General features: G+C 36.9%; 2 protein-coding genes across 7 annotated transcripts in view; both read left to right on the top strand.

Moving 5' to 3' along the window:
• Positions 1 to 7,309, top strand: part of si:ch211-288d18.1 (USP6 N-terminal-like protein) — a 28,281-nt gene extending 20,972 nt beyond the window's left edge. The window contains exons 12-14 of the mRNA XM_058783386.1: positions 907 to 1,006; positions 1,191 to 1,343; positions 4,624 to 7,309. Coding sequence (XP_058639369.1) covers positions 907 to 1,006; positions 1,191 to 1,343; positions 4,624 to 5,375 — 1,005 coding nt within the window. The 3' untranslated portion in view covers positions 5,376 to 7,309. The remainder of the gene's footprint in view (positions 1 to 906; positions 1,007 to 1,190; positions 1,344 to 4,623) is intronic.
• A 141-nt stretch (positions 7,310 to 7,450) lies between these two features.
• Positions 7,451 to 23,661, top strand: part of b4galnt4b (beta-1,4-N-acetyl-galactosaminyl transferase 4b) — a 99,456-nt gene continuing 83,245 nt past the window's right edge. Inside the window, exons 1-3 of one of the 6 annotated variants that reach the window (XM_058782654.1) lie at positions 7,451 to 7,858; positions 11,038 to 11,767; positions 12,031 to 12,241. In XM_058782654.1, coding sequence (XP_058638637.1) covers positions 12,097 to 12,241 — 145 coding nt within the window. In that variant the 5' untranslated portion in view covers positions 7,451 to 7,858; positions 11,038 to 11,767; positions 12,031 to 12,096. Of the gene's footprint in view, positions 7,859 to 10,920; positions 11,768 to 12,030; positions 12,242 to 23,661 lie in introns of those variants that run through there. The other 5 variants (XM_058782651.1, XM_058782648.1, XM_058782649.1 and 2 more) reach the window with 5 other exon arrangements.

Here is a 23,661-nt window from a genome sequence, read left to right as displayed (position 1 = left end):
TGTAAATGATATAAATATGTACGTATGTATGTCCACTGGCTTAGTTCACCCACAAATTAAAATTCTGTAATTACTCATTCTCATGTCGTTTCAAACCTGTATTACTTTATTTTTTTCCCCGTGTAACACAAAAGAAGATATTTTGAATCTTTTGAGATAGATAAGATAAGAAAGAAAGAAAGACATGGTAGATAATTTCCAATGCCCAAAAATAAAGAAGCACCCTCGGATAAACACACTTTGGTTACATAAGGAAAATATTTTAGGTACAGTGACCATAATTAATGGGCATCAAACAGATTGTCATTGGTTGATGTTTGGCACAGTGCACCACTTTCCTAAGTTTCTGATCGCTAGTTTCTGACATCCAGTTTATTTGAGTATCCCTAAATTGTACTAAAAAAACATAATTAAATTCAGAACAGACCCATGATATATTGTACGTAACACGGTCTCATTTGAAAATGGCTAATAAGCAGCCACATTAAAACACTGTAAAGCATGGGAATCTAGATTGAGGTTGGTAAACTTGGTGAAGAGGAATTGGGCTTTATGAAACTGAAAGAAAGAGGCTGAAGTGCTTCTTCCTCTCTCTTTCTTTGTCAGGGCCTCTTGATAGAGGGAGCAGTGTGCAATTAGCAGGCAGACAAGGGTGTTTCAATGTTTACTCTGCGCGTATACACAATCCTGTGGGTTTTGCTGGAGGAGGAAAGAGAGCAGACTCCGTCAGCACTGCAGAATCCATTCCAGCTCGGTTTCAGAGCTGTGCTTGTGGACTGGCAGCTCACTGAGGGAGATTAGCTTTAGACCAGCAGAGGCCCCAGTTTAATATGAAATATTCTACACATCTATGTTTTCCATTATGCTATGAGGACACTTTGTGCAGAAAGTTGTTACTATTTTCAGACCCCATTCACTTTGACCTTGCGTCTGTGGGACATCTTCATCCTTGAGGGTGAGAAAGTTCTGACAGCTATGGCTTACACCATCCTTCAGCTCCATAAAAGTGAGTTCCTTTTTTCTTTTTTTTTTACAATACTGCAATTAACAATAATTTAATCCAAAAATCTAAAAAACAAACTCCAGTGACAAACTCAGTGCATGCTAATACACCAGATTGCCTTGATATAAATTAAACTCTCTCAGCACATTATAGAAATCTATGGCTAACTGAAGTTAATCATGTTTAGAACGATTGCTTAAGATGTCTCTGGAGGACCTGAGAGAGTTCCTGCAGGAGAAGATAGGAGAGTCCATCTACCTCAATGATGACCTTGTCATAGAGCAGCTTAAAGTTTCCATGTCTGAACTTCGCAAAATGAAGCTTGACCTCCCACCACCAGGTTCAGCCGTTTTCTTATTATGATACTGTATATAACTGCATGAAGCTGTATGATTGTGTTGTTTTTTGAATGCTTTAATCAATAGCCGCTTTTCCACTGTCGGGCCAGTGCGAGCCAGTGCTTTAAACGGGCCGGGTGAGGCTAATAGCCTCAGACCTGTAGCACCGAGCCCAAAATCACGATGCGTTTCCACCGTCGGGCCAGAAGCTCCGCTGTGCTTCACTAAAACCCGCCCTTTACACGCCTCTCTGGAACAACGTCAAGCAACCCCATCATTTCATCAACAAAGAGAAGTTATCAGAAAACTAATCAGAAATAAGTCACTGGAACTAGCGCGATCACAAAACAAACATGATAAAAGCGGCTGTTTGTTTGCATGTTTTGTTAGATTTAAATCCAAAAGCATCAATGTTTTACAATAGCCTATTAAACATTGATCATAATGAATTAACTTATCAGGATTGAAAATTAGTCACACAGAAATAAAGCAATGTGAACCACTATTTCACAAAAGAAAGAGGACAAATAGGCCTACCCTACTTATTCAGTAGAGTCTGTTTCTGTTTATTTGTAGTCACAGTATACATCACGTTAAGTAAGAATGATAATTTCTATATTTTTCCATCAAAAATACGACCCAAGTAGCAGAGGGAGCTCCCGAACAAAAACCATTATATATTTTTATGACACACACGGAGCTAATCTCCAGACGAGACTTATGACAGATAAAATATGTTACTAAATAAATACACGATTGTTATAGAGAATGAGAAGCTGACGTCTGATTTCTTCATGCGGTCGTATTTACCATGTTTAGTATGGTAATGTTAATGGCTAGTGTGCATAGTCTTTTGCATCGCTTATAAATATTTCTGCCTTGTATGGTGATCATAATCCACATCGGATCAAGTTATTTCAAACACTCACTGCTGTCTGAAAGTGAGTTTTGAGCTCAAATTATTTTAAAAGTCTTTAATGCTGGTATTACAGCTGTTAACTTTATGAAATGATCTGCAGCGCTGATGCTCTCAAGATGCGGAGAAACTCCGCCTTTGTTCATAACCACTCCTCTAGTCCCAGTTGGCCCACTTTGGCCCAAGGTTTTCATCGGGCCAGACCCCGGCCGTTGGCCCTGAGGAAGCACCAACGAGGCACGATCAAGCCCCGGAAGAGACAGTGGAAACGCAACTGGCCCTGGCCCGCACTAGCACGCCTGCTTTTGGCCCGACAGTGGAAACACGGCTAATTAGGATATGTCACTGTGAGTCGTTCTATGAAACAGATCCCGTTTATATCCCTCAGATGCATATGAAATGACTTCAATATTTTTTTAAATACATTTTCATTTTCAATACATTTAATTTCAGTAAGGTTTTTTTTAAGTACTTTTATTCAATGAGGACACATATTCATATAATGTTACAAAAGATTTTTATTTTTAATACATGCTGTTATTTTGAGCTTTCTATTAATCTACACTCTAAAAAATGCTGGGTTAAAAACATCCCAACTTTGGTTATTTGGCAACCCAGTGCTGGCAGTGTTGCCAAGTCCGCGGGAAATTGGGCTACTTTAACACTGTTGCCGTGGGTTGTTTTTCATGTCCGCGGGTTGAAGTGACCCCAATAACGTGATATTTAGCCCTTGGAGTGCAAATTTTACCAGGGGAACCCTGCCAAAAAACGTGTATCCAAATGTGAATTTATTTGGGTGAATACAGCATAGTTTACAATATTACATACATTTAAACTAGTTTAAGAAGCATTTTAGAAATAAAAAACGTAACATTTAAAAGTAGCATTTTAATTTAAGTGTATTCAACCGGGCTGCTGTTTGCGGAGGAACTGCGAACTTCAGACCGTGGCGTTGCGTTTCACTCATAGCTGAAAGATGCCGTGACTGACTCAATAACCTGCCCATAAACAAACAGTACTGAGATTAGAGAACATATTTTAACATCAGATTAAATTAAACTCAGTATTATAACGAATAAATTCCATTTATGTTATGCAAGGCAAAAGGCGTTTCCAGTGCGAAACGACCACTGCCGACGCAGCTGACTGACACCTCATCCTTATGTTGTGTTGCGTAAAACAATATAATTTACATTGCAGTAAAGACTGTATAAATTAAATATGTATACAATATATATATACAATATATACAATATATACAAACCTTTATTTCACTGAAGAAGTGCACCAAATCAGCAGCGGTGCTGCGCTCTGATTGTAACTCAGCAGCTGGGTTTTTCATCAGAGACATGCTCAACCCAGCGGTTGGGCAGAAAAAAAATAACCCAGTTATTTATAAATAACCTTAGTTACAGAAAAACTACCCAGCACCTGAGTAAAAAATATTAAAAGTAACCCAATAAAATGAGCCAACAAGCTGAACCCAGCATTTGGGTTAAAAAAATAACCCAGCACCTGGGTAAAAATAATAAAAACAACCAAATAAAATGACCCAAGACGCTGAACCCAGCATTTGTGTTAAAAAAAATAACCCAGCATTTTTTAGAGTGCAGGAATCCTGAAAAAAAGAAGAAATTATTATGGTTTCCACAAAAAAAAAAAAAAAAATGTTTTAAATAGCACAACAGAGTTAATAATAGGAAGAAAGGTTTCTTGAGCACCAAGTCAGCAGATTAAAAGAATAATGTGAGACTGGAGTATTAGCTGCTAAAAATTCAGCTTTGCATCACAGAAATAAATTACATTTTAAAACATTAAAATACAAAACAATTATCCCAAATAGTATTAATAATTCAAAATTTTACTATTTTTATCAAATAATTTCTTGAACATGAGAGACTTCTTGCATATGTCATTTAAATTATATATATATATATATATATATATATATTTTTAAAAAATTCCAATGAACATTATTATATAACAAGTGTCAAATTAACTGTAGTTACCTTTCTGAAGAGAAGACATAATTATATCAACATATATTAAAATGCAATTATTTTGCTTGTGATGGGAAAAATGCAATTTATTAGCCCTTTAACACATTTGTCTAATTAACTTGTACAAAATGATTTCTAAAACCCAGTCCAAAGAGCACCTGTTTCATAGAATGACCCAATTATATTTGTTTTTGATCATTTTAACAGTAAAATGCTCATTATTTCATTATTCATACTGTATATGAAAACATGCAGTCCTCTATCCACCTCACAGCATAAATGATATATTTTTGGCCACAGCTAATGAGTTCATGTAGGTCACCTACATTTTCAGTCCACTCTCATTCATTATTTCTGTATTCACAGCTAAGCCTGATGAGTTTCCACGAAAACCTCTGGGTCTGGAGCTGCCCGTTGTTCTAACTCCAGTCAAGCGGCCCAAACCGAGCCCCGCAAAAGATACACCCAACAAAGCCCAGCTCATCAAACGGCCACCTGCCTCTCTGCACATCTCTCTACAGCAGGAGTCCATCATGCTGGATGACAGCCCTTCACAGGAAAAGAAGCCTTACAACGATGGAGGGACTGGCAGCATGTCTCCCCTCCCCTCACCGGACCCCGTCCTAGTGCACAGCCAGATTCCCCTCACACCTGATGGAATGATAGGAGCCCCCGAGGACGGCGGGGAATGGCCTCCTCCATACGAACCTCCTGTACCTGAGCTTAATGAGACCCAAAACCAACCGGAGCTGTGCGACCCCACTCCACCTTCAAATGTGGATGATAAAAAGCCTTCACAAACATCTCAGAACTTGGAGCAGGACACTTCAGAGACAGCAGGGGGCAGTATGGTGGGTGATTTACCCTCAGACAATTTCGAATCTGTTTCCGTGCAGCCTTCTGTCATTTCCACTTCTGAAAATTATGAGGGACAGGTAGGGGATGATGAAAGTCAGAATATGGACAATTTTTCAGAAAGACTCTCACCTAAGATCTCCTCAACAGCCTGTGAGCTGTCACAGTTACCTGCCAAACGAATCCCCACAGTCCATTCAGACCCTCTGTTCCAGCACCCGCATCATTCCAGCCAACACCTGCCCAAATCAGAGACATTTTAAGCTGCCAACTGACTTTTATTCAAGCGCTTTGCCAGTGTTCCTGTGGAGAGCATTATTGATTTTTCAGTTTTTCAGCATTTGTCTTTTCAGCGGCTTAAGTTTGCTCTGGTTGAACTCACTTTGTGATGCATTTGCACAAACATCGCAGCTGGCACATATGACAGAGATCAAGGCTTCATAGCAAAAGTGAGCTGGCTCACTGCTTAATACACAACTCAACATATAGCAAATTGAACCTAGAACTGCCTTCCAACTTTTCTCTCACATTCTCTGGGGTTGTACAGAACCGCCACTCCGCCACACCACATCGCCGCTGATGTCTTTGCAATTTCTGGGCCCAAATTGATTTTCAACATTCAAAATCAACCATTAGTTAATATGCTATCCATAGTAAAAATGTAATATATTTAAAATGCATTCATTTCATGCTAAGTATAGTTAACATATTTACTGACAAAATTGCTCAAGACTTACTGATATTAAAATTATAATTAAACTATATTCGGAGTACTACTACCTGAAGTATACTTGCAATAGTTCCACTTTAGCACATTCAAATATACTTCTGTATATCTTTAGTTGGGCTTCAGCACTACTTCTGCACAATTAAAGTGCATTAAGTACAAAATTAGTTGTTCCAAATTAGTATACTCAAAAAACAGCAGGGTATTTTTATTGAGTATATAAATATGTCAATGTATTTGTAGTATACATAGCATTAAATAACTGTATTTCAAATATATTTTAGTATATTTATTTTTCACTAGGGATGGCTCGACAGAATATTGCAATTATTTGTTAATATCTCAAACCACTCCATGTTAAATAATACAGTAGCTTATCCTTTCTGATAAGAAAGTAGAGAGTTATATACTTGTAGTCTGTGGTAATTTGAATGGTTTGTGATGTGAATTGTTTGTTGATACCAGCTTTATGGTACGATGCCAATTTTGCAGTGTCCACAAGCCAATATTTATTATTCTGATAGAAAACACCACAAAATAGTTTAATGGAATGTGCAGCAGTCTGTCAGAGTATGTTGATCTCAAAATTATTTGGCACAGTTTCATTGAGACAGCTGCAGTGTCTTTGCGATTTAACTTCCCAGCTGATGGCAATATTAAACATGGCCTTTAATAAGATTCAACAATATTTTTCTGGTTGTTTCTAAACACAACTTTCTGTACATTTGGTATTTGAACTTGTTTTTCATTTGTGTGAACATTTTGTACATTTGGCTTTTTAGAGTATTGTATTTTAATGCTTATGATTTTGTATTTGTAACATAAATGACTTAAATGTCAGATTTGCTTTCTGATGTTCTCATAGCATAGGCTTGCTTTTTGTAAACAGTTAACTGGTCTTAGAAGGCTGTGCCCAGGAAGTGCTTCAGGTTTACAATTTCAACAGATTCAGATTCTGCTTTGAGGTTACATGTGAATTGTTTTGCCAAACCATGTTTCTCAACGTTATACTGTATATAAACCATACAATTTTAATCTAAAACAGAATAGCTGGGAAACAGCGAAAATACATATTCTAAACATAAATAATTATAAATTAATTACATAACACATCTTTAAGCCTGATTGTCTCTCAGAATAACAGTGTAAACTATTGTAAGTCGAGCACTGTATTGCTATTATACCATTGTCTTGACATTGATGGTTTTAAATTATATTACAGTATGGACCCTGTCAGATGCCTCTGCAATGTCATATTTATCTATTTGAAATGTAAAAAAAAAAAAAATGTTTTCAGTGCAGTTTTTGAGTTATGGACCATGTACATTCCCTTTTAAGGAGTTTTGAGAACTCCAACCAAAAGGCTTTGGTTTTATTCAGTCTGTATATAGTAAAATTATGCTATAACTATTTACTTTGTTATTGTATGTTTGAATTAGATTTGCATAAATAGAAGTTTTCTAATCTTGATTGGACTGTGTAGAATTATTTCGAAATACACAAGACACAACAAATTACGGCAATGCTCCGTGTGACCACAAGAGGGCTCTGTAAATACACCGTTTGTTTACAATAGATCCTCCCTGATTAGCCATCATTCGCCATGTTTTACTTCCTTGTCATAATCGCAGCAAAAAGTTCAAGAGCATTATAATCCCATTTTATCATTCACCATTTTTATTTTGTAATGGAAAAGTCTTCTGGTGAACTACAGCGAAGGAACAGCAATGGTTTAGATTTGCTTCCCAGTGAGAACACACCAGAGATTCAACCTTCAGTGAGATATTTGCCAACATCATCAGACTACCTGTAATATGAGGATCTTTCATGTTTGTTTCCTGCTCTCGGAGGACACTGACAGCATGTGGTGACACAGGTTTGGGTGATGGATGCCACGCCTTGGCAGATTGTGAGTGCCATACATCATAATTGAGCCTCATTGAGAGAGAGAAGGGCTGACAGAAATAGAGCAGACGCAAAAAAGATGACACATCATCACTCATCATCATAATTGAGCAGGTATTGATGCGCTCATCTGTGCTGAGTTCTGCAATACAACACTTCATACTACAAAGGTGATCTATTTAGCCACAGCCAGTATGACTGTCCCTGGCATTTAACTGTTTGATCTGAAGAAAAAAAGAAAACCTCATTTTATTTATTTATTTGATTTTTTTTGTATTTTTAGATTGGGTTGAAAGATAGCAGACAAATATATAAAGCAGCAGCACTGGCAAAAAAAAAAAAAAAAACATTCTTGTGAATTCATTTTCAGCTTTGATTTTTATCAGCTCCTTTGAACTGAGACAGATGATTCACAGGGTTTATAACCTTTACAAGCTGAACATTAGCACTCAAACCACACACTTGGAAAAGTTGAGATTATACACCTACTGCTCTTTCTCCTCTTGCTTTGTGCCTGAGGTTATCTGTTCAAAGACATGTTTATCGAGACCATTGGTGTTTCCGCATCCAAAACAAGGAAGGCAGGCATCAGTTTTCAAAGGTTAGGTGCCTGAAAGAATTATCTCCAAAGGGAGCACCTTTAATCCAAACATACTCAGGGTTTGCTAAAGGATGTTTCATTCAGACCAAACTGTTATCCAGCCCTCCTCCATGAGCCTTTAATAATAGACTCTTCGGGAAGAGTTTTAGGCATGGTTCAAAACAGAAACTGCTGCAAATATCATCATGCCCACATACTACCTAAAACATACTTAAACATATAAAAAGATTTATATAAATCTATATAAATACCCTATATATAAATATATATAATATATAAATAATTTATATAGGGGGAGACCGGGTATGGTTGTATCACTTTTTGTTTCAGCATCTGTAACTCGCAGAATTTTTTTAGCTAGAGTGCTCAAACTTTTATACAAAGCACCCACATTTTTTCACTTCAAAAGGCAACAATTCAAATCTCTGCAAGAATATCACAGTCCTTATAAGTTGATGTCAAATACATGGAGTGCCTTTGTTACAATCTACCCCACTACCGGGGTAGGTTGCAACACATGCTGGGGTAAGTTGTAACAGTAATACAAAAGAAGCAAAAACAGCAGCCACCTCATAAATTAATATATATTTTATCACATAAGCCTTGCTAAATGAAAAATTGCTAGTAGGGTCTTACAATTAATATTTTCACAAAAATAACAAGGGCCTACTATGTTTTTCATACTATTAAATTAACAATTACAATGTCTAAAATGTTTTGGAGCAGTCCAATTTTAGCAATGATGGAAGTTTTGCAAAATTATGTAAAATATGCAATTTTATTCAAACACGTTAGACACCACAAATATACGCAGGGATTTTTATTCATAGAATTTGATGTAAATTAATTAAAAAAAAAGAATATTTGCATCATTTAAACCCAAGTTCTAATCCAAGCATTGAGATTTTTGACATAATATTATTAAATTACGTGCATATTCTAAAAACGTAATATGTGACCCTGGACGACAAAACCAGTCATAAGTTACACGGGTATATTTGTAGCAATAGCCAACAATACATTCTGTGGGTCAAAATGATCAATTTTTCTTTTATGCCAAAAATCATTAGGATATTAGAGATATTAAAGATCATGTTCCATGAAGATATTTAGTAAATTTCCTACCGTAAATATAAATAAACTTAATTTTTTATTAGTAATATGCATTGCTAAGGTCTTAAAGGGTTACTCCACCCCAAAATGAAAATTTTGTCATTAATCACTTACCCAGCGTTGCAGCGTAGGCTCTTCTGTGTCAGCCGCGCCACAAGGATACGTCTTCTACATTTGTTTACGCTTTGATTTGAATGAAAACTGCGTATCCGCTACGCGGCTGACACAGAAGAGCGTACGCTGCTTGCGTCCAGCAGATATTCTCCAAAATGGTACACTGAACCAGAGGAGACAAATTGTTGATTCACAAGTTCACACTTACATATAATAAATAGAATAAAGTTTATGCGTATTTGGCGTGCTGTCCGAGGGGAGGGCTCCGAGCTCTGAACTTTGGCCCGAACCCAGAGTACCCCCTACAGAATAGGACAGGAATAGTTGTAAGTGCGGAGAAGGGTGGCGGAGGGATGCTGGAAAACTGTCCAGGAACAGAGGTGAGTCTGCTGTGTATGTATATACACACACATCTTGTTAACTGGGTTGATTACTGGGTTTATTATTGTGCTCCTCTCGTGTTAATTAGGTTAATTATCTGAACGTGCTCCTCCCGAACTTTGTTAATATAACATCATATAAAGTCGTTGTTTTGTTTTCTTTGCGCAGAAAAAGTATTTGCGTCGCGTCATTAAATTCAGATTGAACCACTGATGGCAGATGGACTATTCTGATGATGCTTTTCATACTTTTCTGGGCCACGACAGTGATAACTATGGGACAAAACAAAATTCCCGGTTTTCATCCAAAATATCTTAAATTGTGTTCTGAAGACGAACAAAGCTTTTACGGGTTTGGAACGACATGGGGGTAAGTGATTAATGACAAAATTTTCATTTTGGGGTAGAGTAACCCTTTAATTTGGACAACTTTAACGGCAATTTTCTCAATATTTCTATTTTTATTTATTTTATTTTTTTGCACCCTCAGGTTCCAGATTTTCAAATTGTTGTATATTGACCAAATATTGTCCTATCCTAACAAAGCATACATCAATGGAAAGCTTATTTATTCAGATTTCAGATTAGGCCTATGTATAAATCTCCTTTTTTAAAAACTGACCCTTAGACTGGTTTTATGGTCCAGGATCACATATGGTATCAAACAAGATCAGGAGACACATTTTCCCTTGATTAATTAAAAAAAGAGTAGGCTATTCAGGTTTATATTACAAGATTATTAGGCTATTGTGTATTTTGCCATAACAGTGTGGATACTTTTTATAAACTTACATTTTCATAGCCCAAATCATTATGTGGTATAAATGACTCATTACTATAACGAACAGCAGTCTCAGTCTAAAGGAAGCATATCTCATTTGGCCTCTTCGCTACTAAAATAGCATAGGCATCATTATAGTAACTTCAAGTATTGTACCGGTAATTAACATATTTTAAGAGCTTGTACGTCGTAAACGTCAATGTAAAGAGAATGAAGGAGCATCCAACACTGATCAGTCTGAGCCCTTCAGGTAAAGCTCTGTGACTGTGCGCACATGAAGGTAACAGCTCCCTCTATCCATCAGATGAAGACCAGGATGCAACTATGGGATGCGGTCGGACAAGTGCGCTGATGCTGCTGAGGAAAATATTTCAGTTTTCTTCCGTAGATGAGAACACCAAAACAAAAAGACGAATGAAAATCACTCAACACAAGGATTTGAGATGGCACCACACGAATATGTTTGCAGTCGTTTTTTTCCGTATGTGAAACAGACCGAAGAAACAAAAGCGTGCTCGTGAATACCAGCGCGAGAAGAGGCAAGAGACAAAACCACAAAACAGCGACGCTTCATTGCTGTTTACACAGCTTTATTTATCTTCAGCTCTCTTTTTTTTTGCAATAAACGAGACTAAACCGCGATAAACAAATAATTGAACACTTCCACTGTCCGCTCATCATATAACGCTCCTAGAATAAGGATTTGTACAAAACTCTTATGGCTGTAACAGGACTTTGGGATGAAAGCCTCTGTTTATGAAGACATATCGAAAAGGAAATGAGTGTGTACAGTAAGTTTGACGGCTGCCTCACCAAACCCGTCATTGTGTGATAATGTGTGTGTTTTTCCTGTATTGACACTTCTAATAACAGAAATGATGAGCTGCCCCTTTTCTTATACCAAATATTGTTCTGGCTGGACTCAAGTGAGCAGTCAAGATAGACACAGGACAGCGCAGCATCAGCCTGCACACACATCTTCTATGGTGACACCGGTTAGACATGACAGTTTTACTGAGAAAAAGACGTCTACGGTAAGTATTCGCGATTATTAAAGCAATAATAACTGCCTGTGTCATTTATGGCGAATGTAGGCTACATGTAGCTGTGTAAATGTCATTTATAATAAATAGCCTTCCCTTCAGTACTCGGAAGTTTAGAATGTCGTTGTTGAAAGATAAGTATAAAGGAAACAATTTTTAGGTGTTCAATAGCAAGTCTAAATCTGTTCTAATCTGGAAACTATTACCGGTATTCTGAGTGCAAAACATCATGTCAATATCTTTTGGCATTCTAGCTGTACAACATCAACGCTGAAGGGCCACAAGTCTGAATTTTCCACTGAGTGGGTGATGTTGCTGTGATGAGGATGCGCTTTCCTCTGAAGAAGATCCGCAAGCAGTTCAAACTCCTTCTGCTGCTCGTTTTGCTTATGTTTGCCATTGGGTTCACGTATCTTCACATCAACCAAGGCAAAGCCATCAAACTCCACTTCAACTATGGGAAAGGTCAGTATTAATGACACTGCACTATTGCTATAGCCTTGAATGGAGCATGGAGCATTTTTCATAGATGGACATTAATGCCCACTGAAGCCATAATAAACATATCTCCAATAGCTTTAAATGGGATTGTGCACAAAAATCCAATTGCGCAAAGTTGACTGTGAATATGAGACTATTCTTACATATCAAGTGAATCTTTCTATTGGGTTTCAGAAGCAGGTTAATGAGCAAGGCAGTGCAGTAAAATTGAGCTGTCCATTGCTAAAGCCATTGCATGATCTAAATGAGTAGTTTTCCTTCAGGTTAAAGTTTAATTATGGCTTATTTCTGCCCAGCTAACTGCTGATTATTCCTAAACTAATTTGTACTCTGGGTTGTACAACCATTAGTACTACAGATAAGACTCAAAGCGGCTCTGTGCAAAGATGATTTTCCTTTATGCTTTTTGAAGAGAAATTAAGTCTAACTCACAGGCACAATTTGATGAATGTCCTGAAAGGTACCAATTCAGTGACAAGAGTTCCCTTCCTTTAATTACTGTCAGGAATAATCACTTACCACACACAATTCTAAGAGCACAAGTGGCCTTTTACACATTTCCCTGTTATACTTGGTAATGTGTGTGTGCTTGTGCATAAGAGAGGTTGATGTAAAATGCTTTTTACATGTCCAGAGTGTTATTCATACAGTAGATAATGCGCATAAAATTATTAATCTAGCTCAAATGTGGCTTTTCTTCTCTCGACTGAATAACATTGCCTTAACCTTGGAAAAAAGTTTTACATTTGTAATATACAAAGATGTTTCAACAACAGTATTTAGATAAATTCCAGTTTTCATTTATAATGAAGTTTGAACTGTACAAGTTATGATATGGTTGTTATCAAATAATCAGCACATTCATTAATTAATATACTTAATTAAAAGCTTGGTTTTTAACATTTAAACACTTTCTTCTTTTTTGTCCCCCAGACCACACCCATATCCTCTCTAATGCAAAAATACCTCATGTTTGCTCTGAGCAAATTTTTAAACAATTTCTAATTTAGCTTTCTAGTCCAACTAAATTGGATTTTTTAAATCATAGCCTCTCATTAACTTTTACCTTGAAGCCGTATGTCCTTTGTTATTAGAGGTGAAGTAATTGTTGCGGATTAGGTGATAAACCATGACTGTATTTGAGAGAGGAATAAATGTGTATATTTCTAATTATAGCATAAAGGCTCAAGGCTTTTCCCCCCTTGGTTTTCCACTGATTGAGATTTAAAAATGGAAGCTAGTTGTTGTGAATTCTGTGGCTGAAGTTGACAGGGAGAGAAATTAGAGGTGCAGACTCTTTTAACCCACAGGTTAATGAAAATTTGTGTTAAGCTCCTCTCAACACACAAGGTGATGCTTATGCAAATGGGTGTTTTGGACAGATGCCACTGTTATCTCAAGTGAGACATGCTATAGGTGGGAAGTAAGAGGGCTGAGCTCTAAAATCTCTTCACCTGGGTAGTCATTAGTCAGAGGGGAGGTAAACGTCTTGGAGGACAAGTTGATCTCTGTGGACAAAGGTCTTTTGGAGACACTTGCTGTCACACTGAAATAAAAATGACCAAGCCTGAGTTATGTAATTGGGACATAAGGCACATCACTTAAATGAAAGCTCAACAAGCAGTATTTGCATCACAATTATACTGTGCATCTTGAATGTGCCTCTTTTCATCAACGGGAGAGATCCTGCATTTGTGTTTAGGTGACTGAACAGTCCGTTGTCTGTTGACTTGGCTCGAGGCAAGAACACATGGAGCAGGTGGTGGTCCACTCAGCACCAAGACAGGAAGAGCATAAAACATGCAGATTTTGATGAGCATACTGCCAGTCAGAGAATCCAGGCAGAAGCACATTTTGAAATATGAAATCTTTTTCAAGATGACTAGTTAGAAGAGACACTGGAAACATTTTCTTTGCAGTTATTCTTAGCTCATTTATAGTCAGTGTTGGGTAGATTACTTACAAATTGTAGCCCATTATTGAATACAAATTACATGATAAAAATAGTAGTAATGTAATCTATTACATTACACATTTTAGGTAATATGATCTAACTACTTTTTGATTACTTTTAGATTTTTTTTTACCTCAGCTGTTTATCACATTTATTTGAATGCGATAATCTTGTTCCATATTGACACAAATACAAAGATATATATATGTGTGTCTGTGTCTGTGCTTGATGCTTGATTGTCCAGTGCATCCGGCTGCTATTTAATGCCCTCTGGCTTGCACTGCTTTGGGATTCTCATTGTCTCTTGTTTGGACAGCTTCTGCAAGTATCACCACATAGATATCAGAGATGTCTGCAGCTTCTTTATTCCCACTGCCTGATGGAGCAGTTTGTCTACCACCCACTCAGTTAATTGGGAGCCAGTCGGCTGATATCTATGGAGCCATTCATGTGCCACCTACACCTGCTATGAAGTTTAAACTGAGACCGGCCTATTTGGGTCATATGTTCAGGTGTGAAGCCACTGGGCCTTACTCAGAATGAATAAGCCCATCTGTGCCAGGCCATTTCTTCCTTCAGCATGTTATCACAGATGTTAATGAATGAAATGGAACCACTAATGCTTTACATGTAAGCCCTTTCAAAGAATAATATGATAGCTGTGGTCACAGATGAAGCTCTGACTGGACTGGTAGGGTCTTGGTGCCTTCAAGCAGTACAGCTTGTTTCATAGACCTGAACTTAGTGCATAACATATAAAAGGACCCCCACTCCCCACAAAGAAGATATTGGCTGCATCTCATTGCCTTTGATTTCAGTTGCTGGCACCTCAAACTCTCATTGGTATTCCTGGAGGCAGCAGTGGCTCTGGGGCTGAAGATGTGCTCTGCATGGCCTCAGTCCAATTGTTGAGGAGCCATTATCATTCCTTATTCATGGCTCTTTTATTTAGGGACTATATGGGATTTTGCAGGTTGCATTTTACATTTTTAACAAATTTGCTTGTACTGTGCGAAGTTTTCATACTGCTATGCACAGTTTGGAATCTTAAACATTATTGTGTTCAATTGCATCCTCTGCTTCATTAGTAATCTTTTGACAATACTGATAATTTGTTTACCTCATAGACTCATTCCATGAGCAAATGTTATAGACCAGCAATTGTCAATGTATTGAGCATAAATACTGCAAAACTGCCTGTATAAAAATGTAAGAAGGAAAGGAAAACTTTTATCTATATGCTAGGCTGAGAGTGGCAGGTGCAATAGGCTGGTTGAGTTTATTTTTAGAAGATGGCGTGACATTCAGTCATGCCATCATTATATAATTTTTAGACCCTTATGACTGGTTTTGTGGTCCAGTGTCTCACACACACACACACACACACACACACACACACACACACACATATATATATATATATATATTCACAATGCTATAGTTTGTAACTACATTTTGATCAAATGAATGCAGCCTTGTTGGGTGACCTATTTAAAAAACATAAAAAATTCTTACAGCTCCTAAATCTTTTAAACTATAGAAGTTAGTTATACCAGTTCTTGAATCCAAGAATGCTGATATAACAGTCCAACAGTCAACTTTTCTCTGTTTGTATCAGTGCATTTTTCTAGACAGTTCAGTTTGGAGCTATTTTTATTGGGGGTTCAATATTAATTTCTTGTTTGTTGTATGAAAACAGTGTTATAGTTGCTGCCTGCTTGTTACTCCAGTAACTTCTCAAATGGCCCACACTGTTGATAGTTTTATAATTTTGTAACAGAGGCCAAAAAAAATCTAGCAGTGGCAGATCCTGTGGTGTTAGAACGTGGTTCCAAACACATGAGGGTCTTTGGGATGCTGCTTGCTTTTTCACTTTGAAACTATACAGTACATCATTTGGTAATCAATACTCAATATAAAGTTAAATATTTTTTATGTGTTGTTCAGAAATATCTGCAGTAGATATTTCACTGTCTATGTCAGATGGAGACACATCATCCATGCATTTTTTTCCAGAAAATTGCTACATATCTTGTCTTCAAAGAGCTTGTCTGCTAGCCAGCTTGCCGTCTATAGAAGGAGATCTCTGCTATAGAATCATGTGGGTGGAGGATGTGTTACCTCAGCCTGCTGCTTTGATGAGAGCAACAGTTTGCTTTGTTGTAAGTGTATTGTGACAGATTGGTGCAGGTGTCATTTAAATAATTATTTCAGTATTCTTAATTATTCCACAAGCACTGTAGGTGAACACCTTTTGTCAAAGTACATCAGAAGCTATTGTTGTGTGAATGTTACTTGTCTGTGTACGATGCATTTCTGAACTCACTTGCTTCACATTTTGCGATAGTGAAAGTTTTGCATTTGTGCTAAAATATTGTACAATTATTTTTTATTCATTCATTCATTTGTTAATTTTTTTAAGACTAGCCTTTTACCATCTGTTCTCTATGCAAATCCATCATGTACACTCTTTTCTCAGCACTGTTGAATCTGTTGGGCTTTCAGTGTTAATTGATAGTTGTGTTCACTTTAACATCTCAAACAAATAGTTCTGTCTCTGAAGGATATTATTTAATTCATTTTAATTAGTTAAGTTCTCAGATCATCAAACAATCACCTTTATGCTAGCATTTAAACAAACAACAAAACATTTAGAAGAGGGTTATATGCATTATGTTATATACAGTAAGTTCAAGCTTATATTTTGACTTGTTGATAAACAGACACTCGCAAACAGAAGTTTGATTAATATCCATATAGCAAGCCTCATAGTTTTTTAGGTAACACTTTATTTTAAGGTATCTTAACTAGTTGCTAATTAGCATGCATATTAATAGAATATTAGCCATTTATTAGTAGTAATTAAGCACATATTAATGCCTTATTCTACATGACCTTATTCTACATCCCTAATCCTACCCAATAACTAAACGTAACAACTACCTTACTAACTATTAATAAGCAGCAAATAAGGAATTTATTGAGGGAAAAGTCGTAGTTAATAGTTAATAAGTGTTCCCTATTTTAAAGTGTTACCTTTTTTTATTACATTCAATATTACGTGGTATATCAATGAAATAGCCTTTAGCGAATCAGCTCGAAGGGGAAATATGAATAATCAATCATAACTAGTTATGATTAATTATGAATATTTAGATCCGCTGTATTTACTTGACATCTCAGTGTCAACTGTCTGTAAATTCTAAGAACATTACTTTCCTGTTTGAGGAAAATAACTTATTGTACAATACTACTCAGAGCATGTTGCAAAAAATCAAACTTGAGCAAACAATGAACAACCTCAAGTGTGATACAAGTAAGACACTTGAACTAGTCTAACACACACACACACATACATACAGTTGGCATAGGAAAATGTGTTAAAGCTTAAGCCGTAAAGAGAAAAGAAATAAAGCATGAAGTTATGGTAAAATGTGATATTCAGCAGATCTACAACCTGAAGGAAACATCAATTCCTTCGTTCAAACACACCTTTGTAAAAGGTGCAAATGATACTTAATGCATCAATTAATAAGACTAAGTTTGATACTTGCACGTCTGTCTGAAAGAGAGCCCTGATGCAATCTGAAGGCTCAAGTTGATCTTTGCTGGAGTTGGTTGATGAAAAAGACCAGTTTGAGTCAGAGGATCTTGAAGTGGAAAGACTAGGCCGAAGCCTGGCACAAGCTTTGGTTTGGTTCTTGAGGACTTTTAGCTCTGCATCTTGCCCTGGAGTTTCTGCATCAGAAAACTTCTTCTGAATAACTCTGATCTTGTGATCTTTTAAACTGTGAGGATGTTCCACCCTTCAGGAGAGAGTGAGCCAATGAGAACGTGTGCTTTCCGAGGGAAAGTTTACAACTCTTTGTCTCAAGCATGGTGTTTTGCATATGGAGTTGGATTGGATGTTGATGAAGAAACTATTTAAAGTAGGGATGCACGATATTATCGGACTGATATCGGAATCGGCCGATAATGGCTTTAAATGTAAATATCGGCATCGGTCTGATATGAAAAATTATGCGATATGTCTTGCCAATAAGAGGAATGGGTTAACTCACATGTGCTCAGGGTGTGCTAGCGATTAGATCACGTCAACGGTGTGGCTCATTCTTGAAGCAAAGTTTTGTCTGAATGGCGATTAGCACTGTACAGAATGACGCGTTCGGTGTGATAGAGTAAACAGTAATAGCACGAACAGCGGCAGGATCCTAACGCCCGTTCGGCAGGGAGTTTTAATCTGTAGGGGGCTCTGTTGGCCTACTTCTAATTAAATTAAAAGTAAAATAGCCTACACAAATAAGATTTAGACTGTGTTTCTGATTAAATAAAGCAGTAATTGATGTCATAAAATAACGATTATGTTTTGATTTAATGGTCAGAAGCTATAGCTTACATGAAAAAAAATGCAGCGATTTATATAGTTTATTTATATCCTATATTTTCAAAGTTTCAATGTACTGTTAAAAAAACCTTCATTATTTTTTATTTAATTCTAATAAATAAGTTCTTGTTAAAAACTAAACAAAATTAAAAATATTTTGCTTATAATTTCCACACAGGAGAGACTTGGTGTTTTTTCCAAACAAAAGGAAATAATCGGTATCGGCATCGGTATCGGCCAAAATGAGTTGAAAAATATCGGAAAAAATCCAATATCGTGCATCCCTAATTTAAAGGGGTCATATAATATGATTTCACCTTTTTAACTTTTGTTAGTGAGTAATAGCTGTGTGAGCATAAACAACATCTGCAAAGTTACGAAGCTCAAAGTTCAGTGCAAAGGGAGAAATGGTCTTTTACAGAATTAGCATAGCATCGCCTACAACGAATGGCTGGTAAGGGACTACAACAAAATAATTTGGGTTAGTGACGTCATAAACCCAGATAAACCCCACCCCCGGGAACATGCAATGAAGGGGACGAGGCCATGCTGCGCTGCTTTAGAGAAGAGGAAGAAAACTATTCTAAAATGTTCATTTAAAAGCTTATGTATTAATACAAACATGAAACACTTATCAGTGGAAAATTCATGAGATGGGAAAATTGGGTACATGTTCATACCAAGTGGATGTTCATACCAAGTGATTATATCAAAAGGGTAAAGGATTTGGATGAACTGTATAGTACAAGGGTACATTTGTCTGTTCCACAGTGAATTTCGAGTTGAAAACTCTACATTCCTTTAGGTTGTAAACACCTCTTATCTTGATGTGTGTCTTTGTTACCACGGTAACCAGAGCCCTGGTTCTCTCTACCACATGTTTTGCTTGTTGGGGAGGGGTATTGTCCACTATTTGTTAAATATAACAAATACTCATGTGTCTGATCCACCTCAGTCACTACAGCCTAAACTGTCTGTAATGGGCAAATAGACAAGTATTGTCATTATTTATCATTTTATTACAGATTTATTTAATGACTTAAACCCTCTTTTGTCCAATTAAAAAAAAAAAGAATCTGAAATTCAGTTATGTGCACTGATGAACCTCGAAATTTATTTCAAAAAAGTTGGCATAATTTGCATGCATCCAAAAATACAGCGCTTCATTTTTTTCATTTAAACATAATTCTGTGAAATGTCTTGAGAGAGACATTGCACATGCAACTTTCCTAACTAATATAAAGTTCAGACTGTTACTGCTTAGCAAAGCATACATGTTTAAGGGCCTGATTCTCAAATTAATTTGCTTTAGCTGTTAACACCTCTGTCCTCCATAACCTCTTAAAATGAGTTGTTGCATTATCACATCTGTTTTAATTCACTGAAGTACAAAGTATTTTGCATCTAGCAGATTTAATTGGTCCCACAGAATCAATTCTAGATCAGTCTAGGTAATGTTCACAGAGCTGGTCTTTCTTTAATGTTTTCTCTTTTTTACTTTAAGACCTGCTCCTGGTCCCATCTGGATTGTGAGTATATAGGTCTAGGACGGTGAAGTTCTATTTATTCTAGTTACCTTTTACTCATTTATTTGATTTTGACCTAATGAATAAAATCATTGGTTGCATGTGTGACTGATTTAGATAATAAATCTGGTTGTTTTGTATTTAAAGTCAAAGCCTACAGCACTAAAAGCACTGAATTTATTCTTGTGGCTTTTTGGCTATACTGTAGCTCCCAGTGGCAGTTACAAATCACAATATTTCAGGCAACGGATGAGGGACTGGGCAGTCTGTTTTCTCTGTAGGAGATCTCTCTCCTCTTCCCTTTCATTTAATCTTCTTTTCTGTGTCTCCCTCAGTGTGAAACGTATAGTATCTCTCTCATTTGCCCAAACAGAGGAATCTAACATATGCATGTATTCATTTATAAATATTAATGTTCCTGGCGCACTCTCCATTCTTCCAGAGCTTGGAGGCTCAGCTAAAGGACTTTACTCAAGAAAGACACACTTCTAAACCTCCACACAGGATGATTCGATAAACTGGGCGGATGACTTGTCAGCCCCACATTAAATATGACTGCCATAATTCATGCCATAAATCCATAAATTCATAAATGTCATACATATGACATGCACGCACACACACACACACACACACATACTTTAATAATGTGTGCATTGTCAGTATAGTTCATCTGTAGAAATTTCTACTCTCATTGATGCTTTTATGGGATTGTAGTCTACTGATTTGTCTTGTTTAGTAAATCTGGCCCTAAATAACTAAAATTATTGAAATAATATTAATATTGTGTGTTGCCTGAAACATCACTGGCTATTTGCAGCCTTTTGTGATATGTGTGTACGAGTCCTTCAACTGTCCTCAGTAGCAAAGCTGGATCTCAGCATCATTTAGCCACTGTGGGGAAGAACTGAAATGTGCACAGCATGATGGGAAACCAAAGAACTTACAGGACCTACAGGCTTTTTGTCAAGAGCAGCAAACAACATCACTGCTCAGGACAAACTGCAAAAGTTGAATATATAAGTATGTCCAACTTTATCCACATACGTAGTATACTTGTGTAGGGTGATATATACAATATAGCAAATGTCAACTGCTTGATTACTTGTATGGTTGCAAAATGTAAATTATATTATCACCCAACTCTAATCTGCTGAATGTGACTACAAGGCATGAAGATATTATAAACACTAACATCATTATTTTCTGTAAAGCTTCTTTGAAACAATACATATTGTGCAAACCATGTAAGGGATAATCAACGGCTAGCTGTGCATTAAACGATTTGAATGCACGACGTGGAGGCGAAGAATCACCCGACACGCATCCCGTTTATGTCATTTGCCAGCATTCACATATTAAAGATGTTAATAATATTTGCGCTGCAATATTTGACCGGAACGATAAAAATGACGGTTATTTTCGTCTGTATTACTATTGAACTCTAACTGTATGTTACTATGGTTACCAATGTTTATAGAAAGCGCATTAATATAGAACGGGATTAAACTGACCTGGAACTACCTGTGCAGTTCAACTAATTAAATCAACACCTGCCAGCCAATCAGAATCGAGTATTCAGACAGACCATGGCATAAATACAAATAAACTTGACATGACTAGTTTCTGCATAGCGCATGCACACTTATGAGTGGAAATCTATTTGCCATCAATATTTTAGTAGTATAATGGTTCAAAAAGCATCCTACCACATGTTAATGTGTGTGTGTGTTAGTGGCCAATCTCTCTGTTGGTCATTAGTCTCAATGGAACAGCCTGGTGGAGAGCAATTCCCTCAGATGTTGTAGTGGCAGCTGGTGCACAGATGTTAGAGTCACTGTCAGGCTCTGCGGGCAGAGGGCAGAGAAAGGCTATAGGCACACCTACTTTATGTATGTGCGTACCCATCTTGAAAGTGCAGGTGCACTGCGATATGAATGAATACTGTATATACACTGTTATGTGAACATAGGTTAGTCAAGGAAAGCTTGTTACACATTGACTTGGCCATTAAAGACACTTAATGTAGAGTAATAGTATCAGTTTGACTGCACACTATGGATTGAGCAGAATGATGACACTGTTTTCTTCTGTATAGACAGAACACTGTTACTGAACTGAGCTGAATCAACATCAAACTGACTTGAGCTGAATAACAATAGTATTGTCTTCCAGTTGCTTATAATTGAATTGAACTTATTGATGAACTTTACACAGGTATTGAACTGAACTGAATCCACACTGAACTGTCTAAAGCTGAATAATAACACCATTGTCTTTTTAGAGCTGCTTTACAGCAGAATTTGGATTTATCTTATATTTGATGAAGTTTGCATCATTTCTGTTATTTTACTGTTGGCTTGACTTAGTTTCTCATAAGGTACGGCTGTGTTCATACTGTCAGATTTAGAGGCAGATGTGTTTTCCTGTCCTATAATATATCCTGACATCACTTCTTTAGCACTGTTTTTAGCATGAAAACAAATATGTCAATGAAATGCCACCTATTATTTTAAGAACATTTGACACTTCATTTGAATAAATCATATTTGACTTTAATCTCCATTCTTATCAGTTGTCTCACACCTCAAGACAGCATAAAACACACAGCAAATCATTAAATCATACCCAGCACCCTGCTGCACTAAGCTAGATTGATCTTTTTATAGAGTCTGTATTGTTAAAGACCTGTCTTGTATGTGAGCGGGTGGCATGATGTAGATGCTCTGTGTGCTGTCACTTCATCAAATAGACACAGATCAGACAGACTGATCTCAGCTCAGACAGCAAGTGTCAAAACCTGTCTGAAAGTATCTGTTCTGCATCCCTAGCTGGTTATTCTACATTCCCCTGCAATCGATTCTCCATATTTGATATCTCCAAAGTGTCTTCACATATAAAGTCCACGTGTTGCTCTTCTGGACTATTTTTTGTAATGCATCTTTGAAGACATTTTTACTGTAAGTACATAAAAAAATTCTGCTTTAGTGGTGAGTCTGTTCTGCTTCAGTAGCTCATGCTCTGCCATCAATGACGCTATATTGACTTTCATTTGGGGAAAAATAAGAAAAGGTAATCAGTAGCGTGTGCAGAAAATTCTCAGAGGTAGGGAAAAAAAACGCAATTATCCGCCCAAATTCCAGTTACTTGCACACAATAATGAAGGTTATTGTTTGGAGCCAAATGCAACTGTTTACTCATTGTAGAAGCTTTGAAACTCGGCCAGATTACACTGTCAAATTGGATTCATTTGCATAGAGATTAATGAGAGAGATTGCCTGAGCATTTGACTTTTTCATATATGCACTAATTACAGTTAGCTGAATTCCATCTCATTAATATGTAAATACACAAGCCTTTCTCATTAATGCACAAGCCAGTTCATGCTGAAACATCTAAATCGTTTACAAGTGCAAGGTAGGCCTAATTGAAATGGGCCTTTGAGGATCTGAGGGTGACCTCTGCACTTGCTGATACTCTTTTGTACAATTGCAGAATATAATTCTTGCTATGGCAAATC

Source organism: Onychostoma macrolepis, chromosome 07, assembly GCF_012432095.1.
Source record: "Onychostoma macrolepis isolate SWU-2019 chromosome 07, ASM1243209v1, whole genome shotgun sequence".
Taxonomy (NCBI): Eukaryota; Metazoa; Chordata; class Actinopteri; order Cypriniformes; family Cyprinidae; genus Onychostoma; species Onychostoma macrolepis.
Note: the sequence above shows the minus strand (reverse complement) of the source record. Positions and strands in the feature narration are given on the sequence as shown.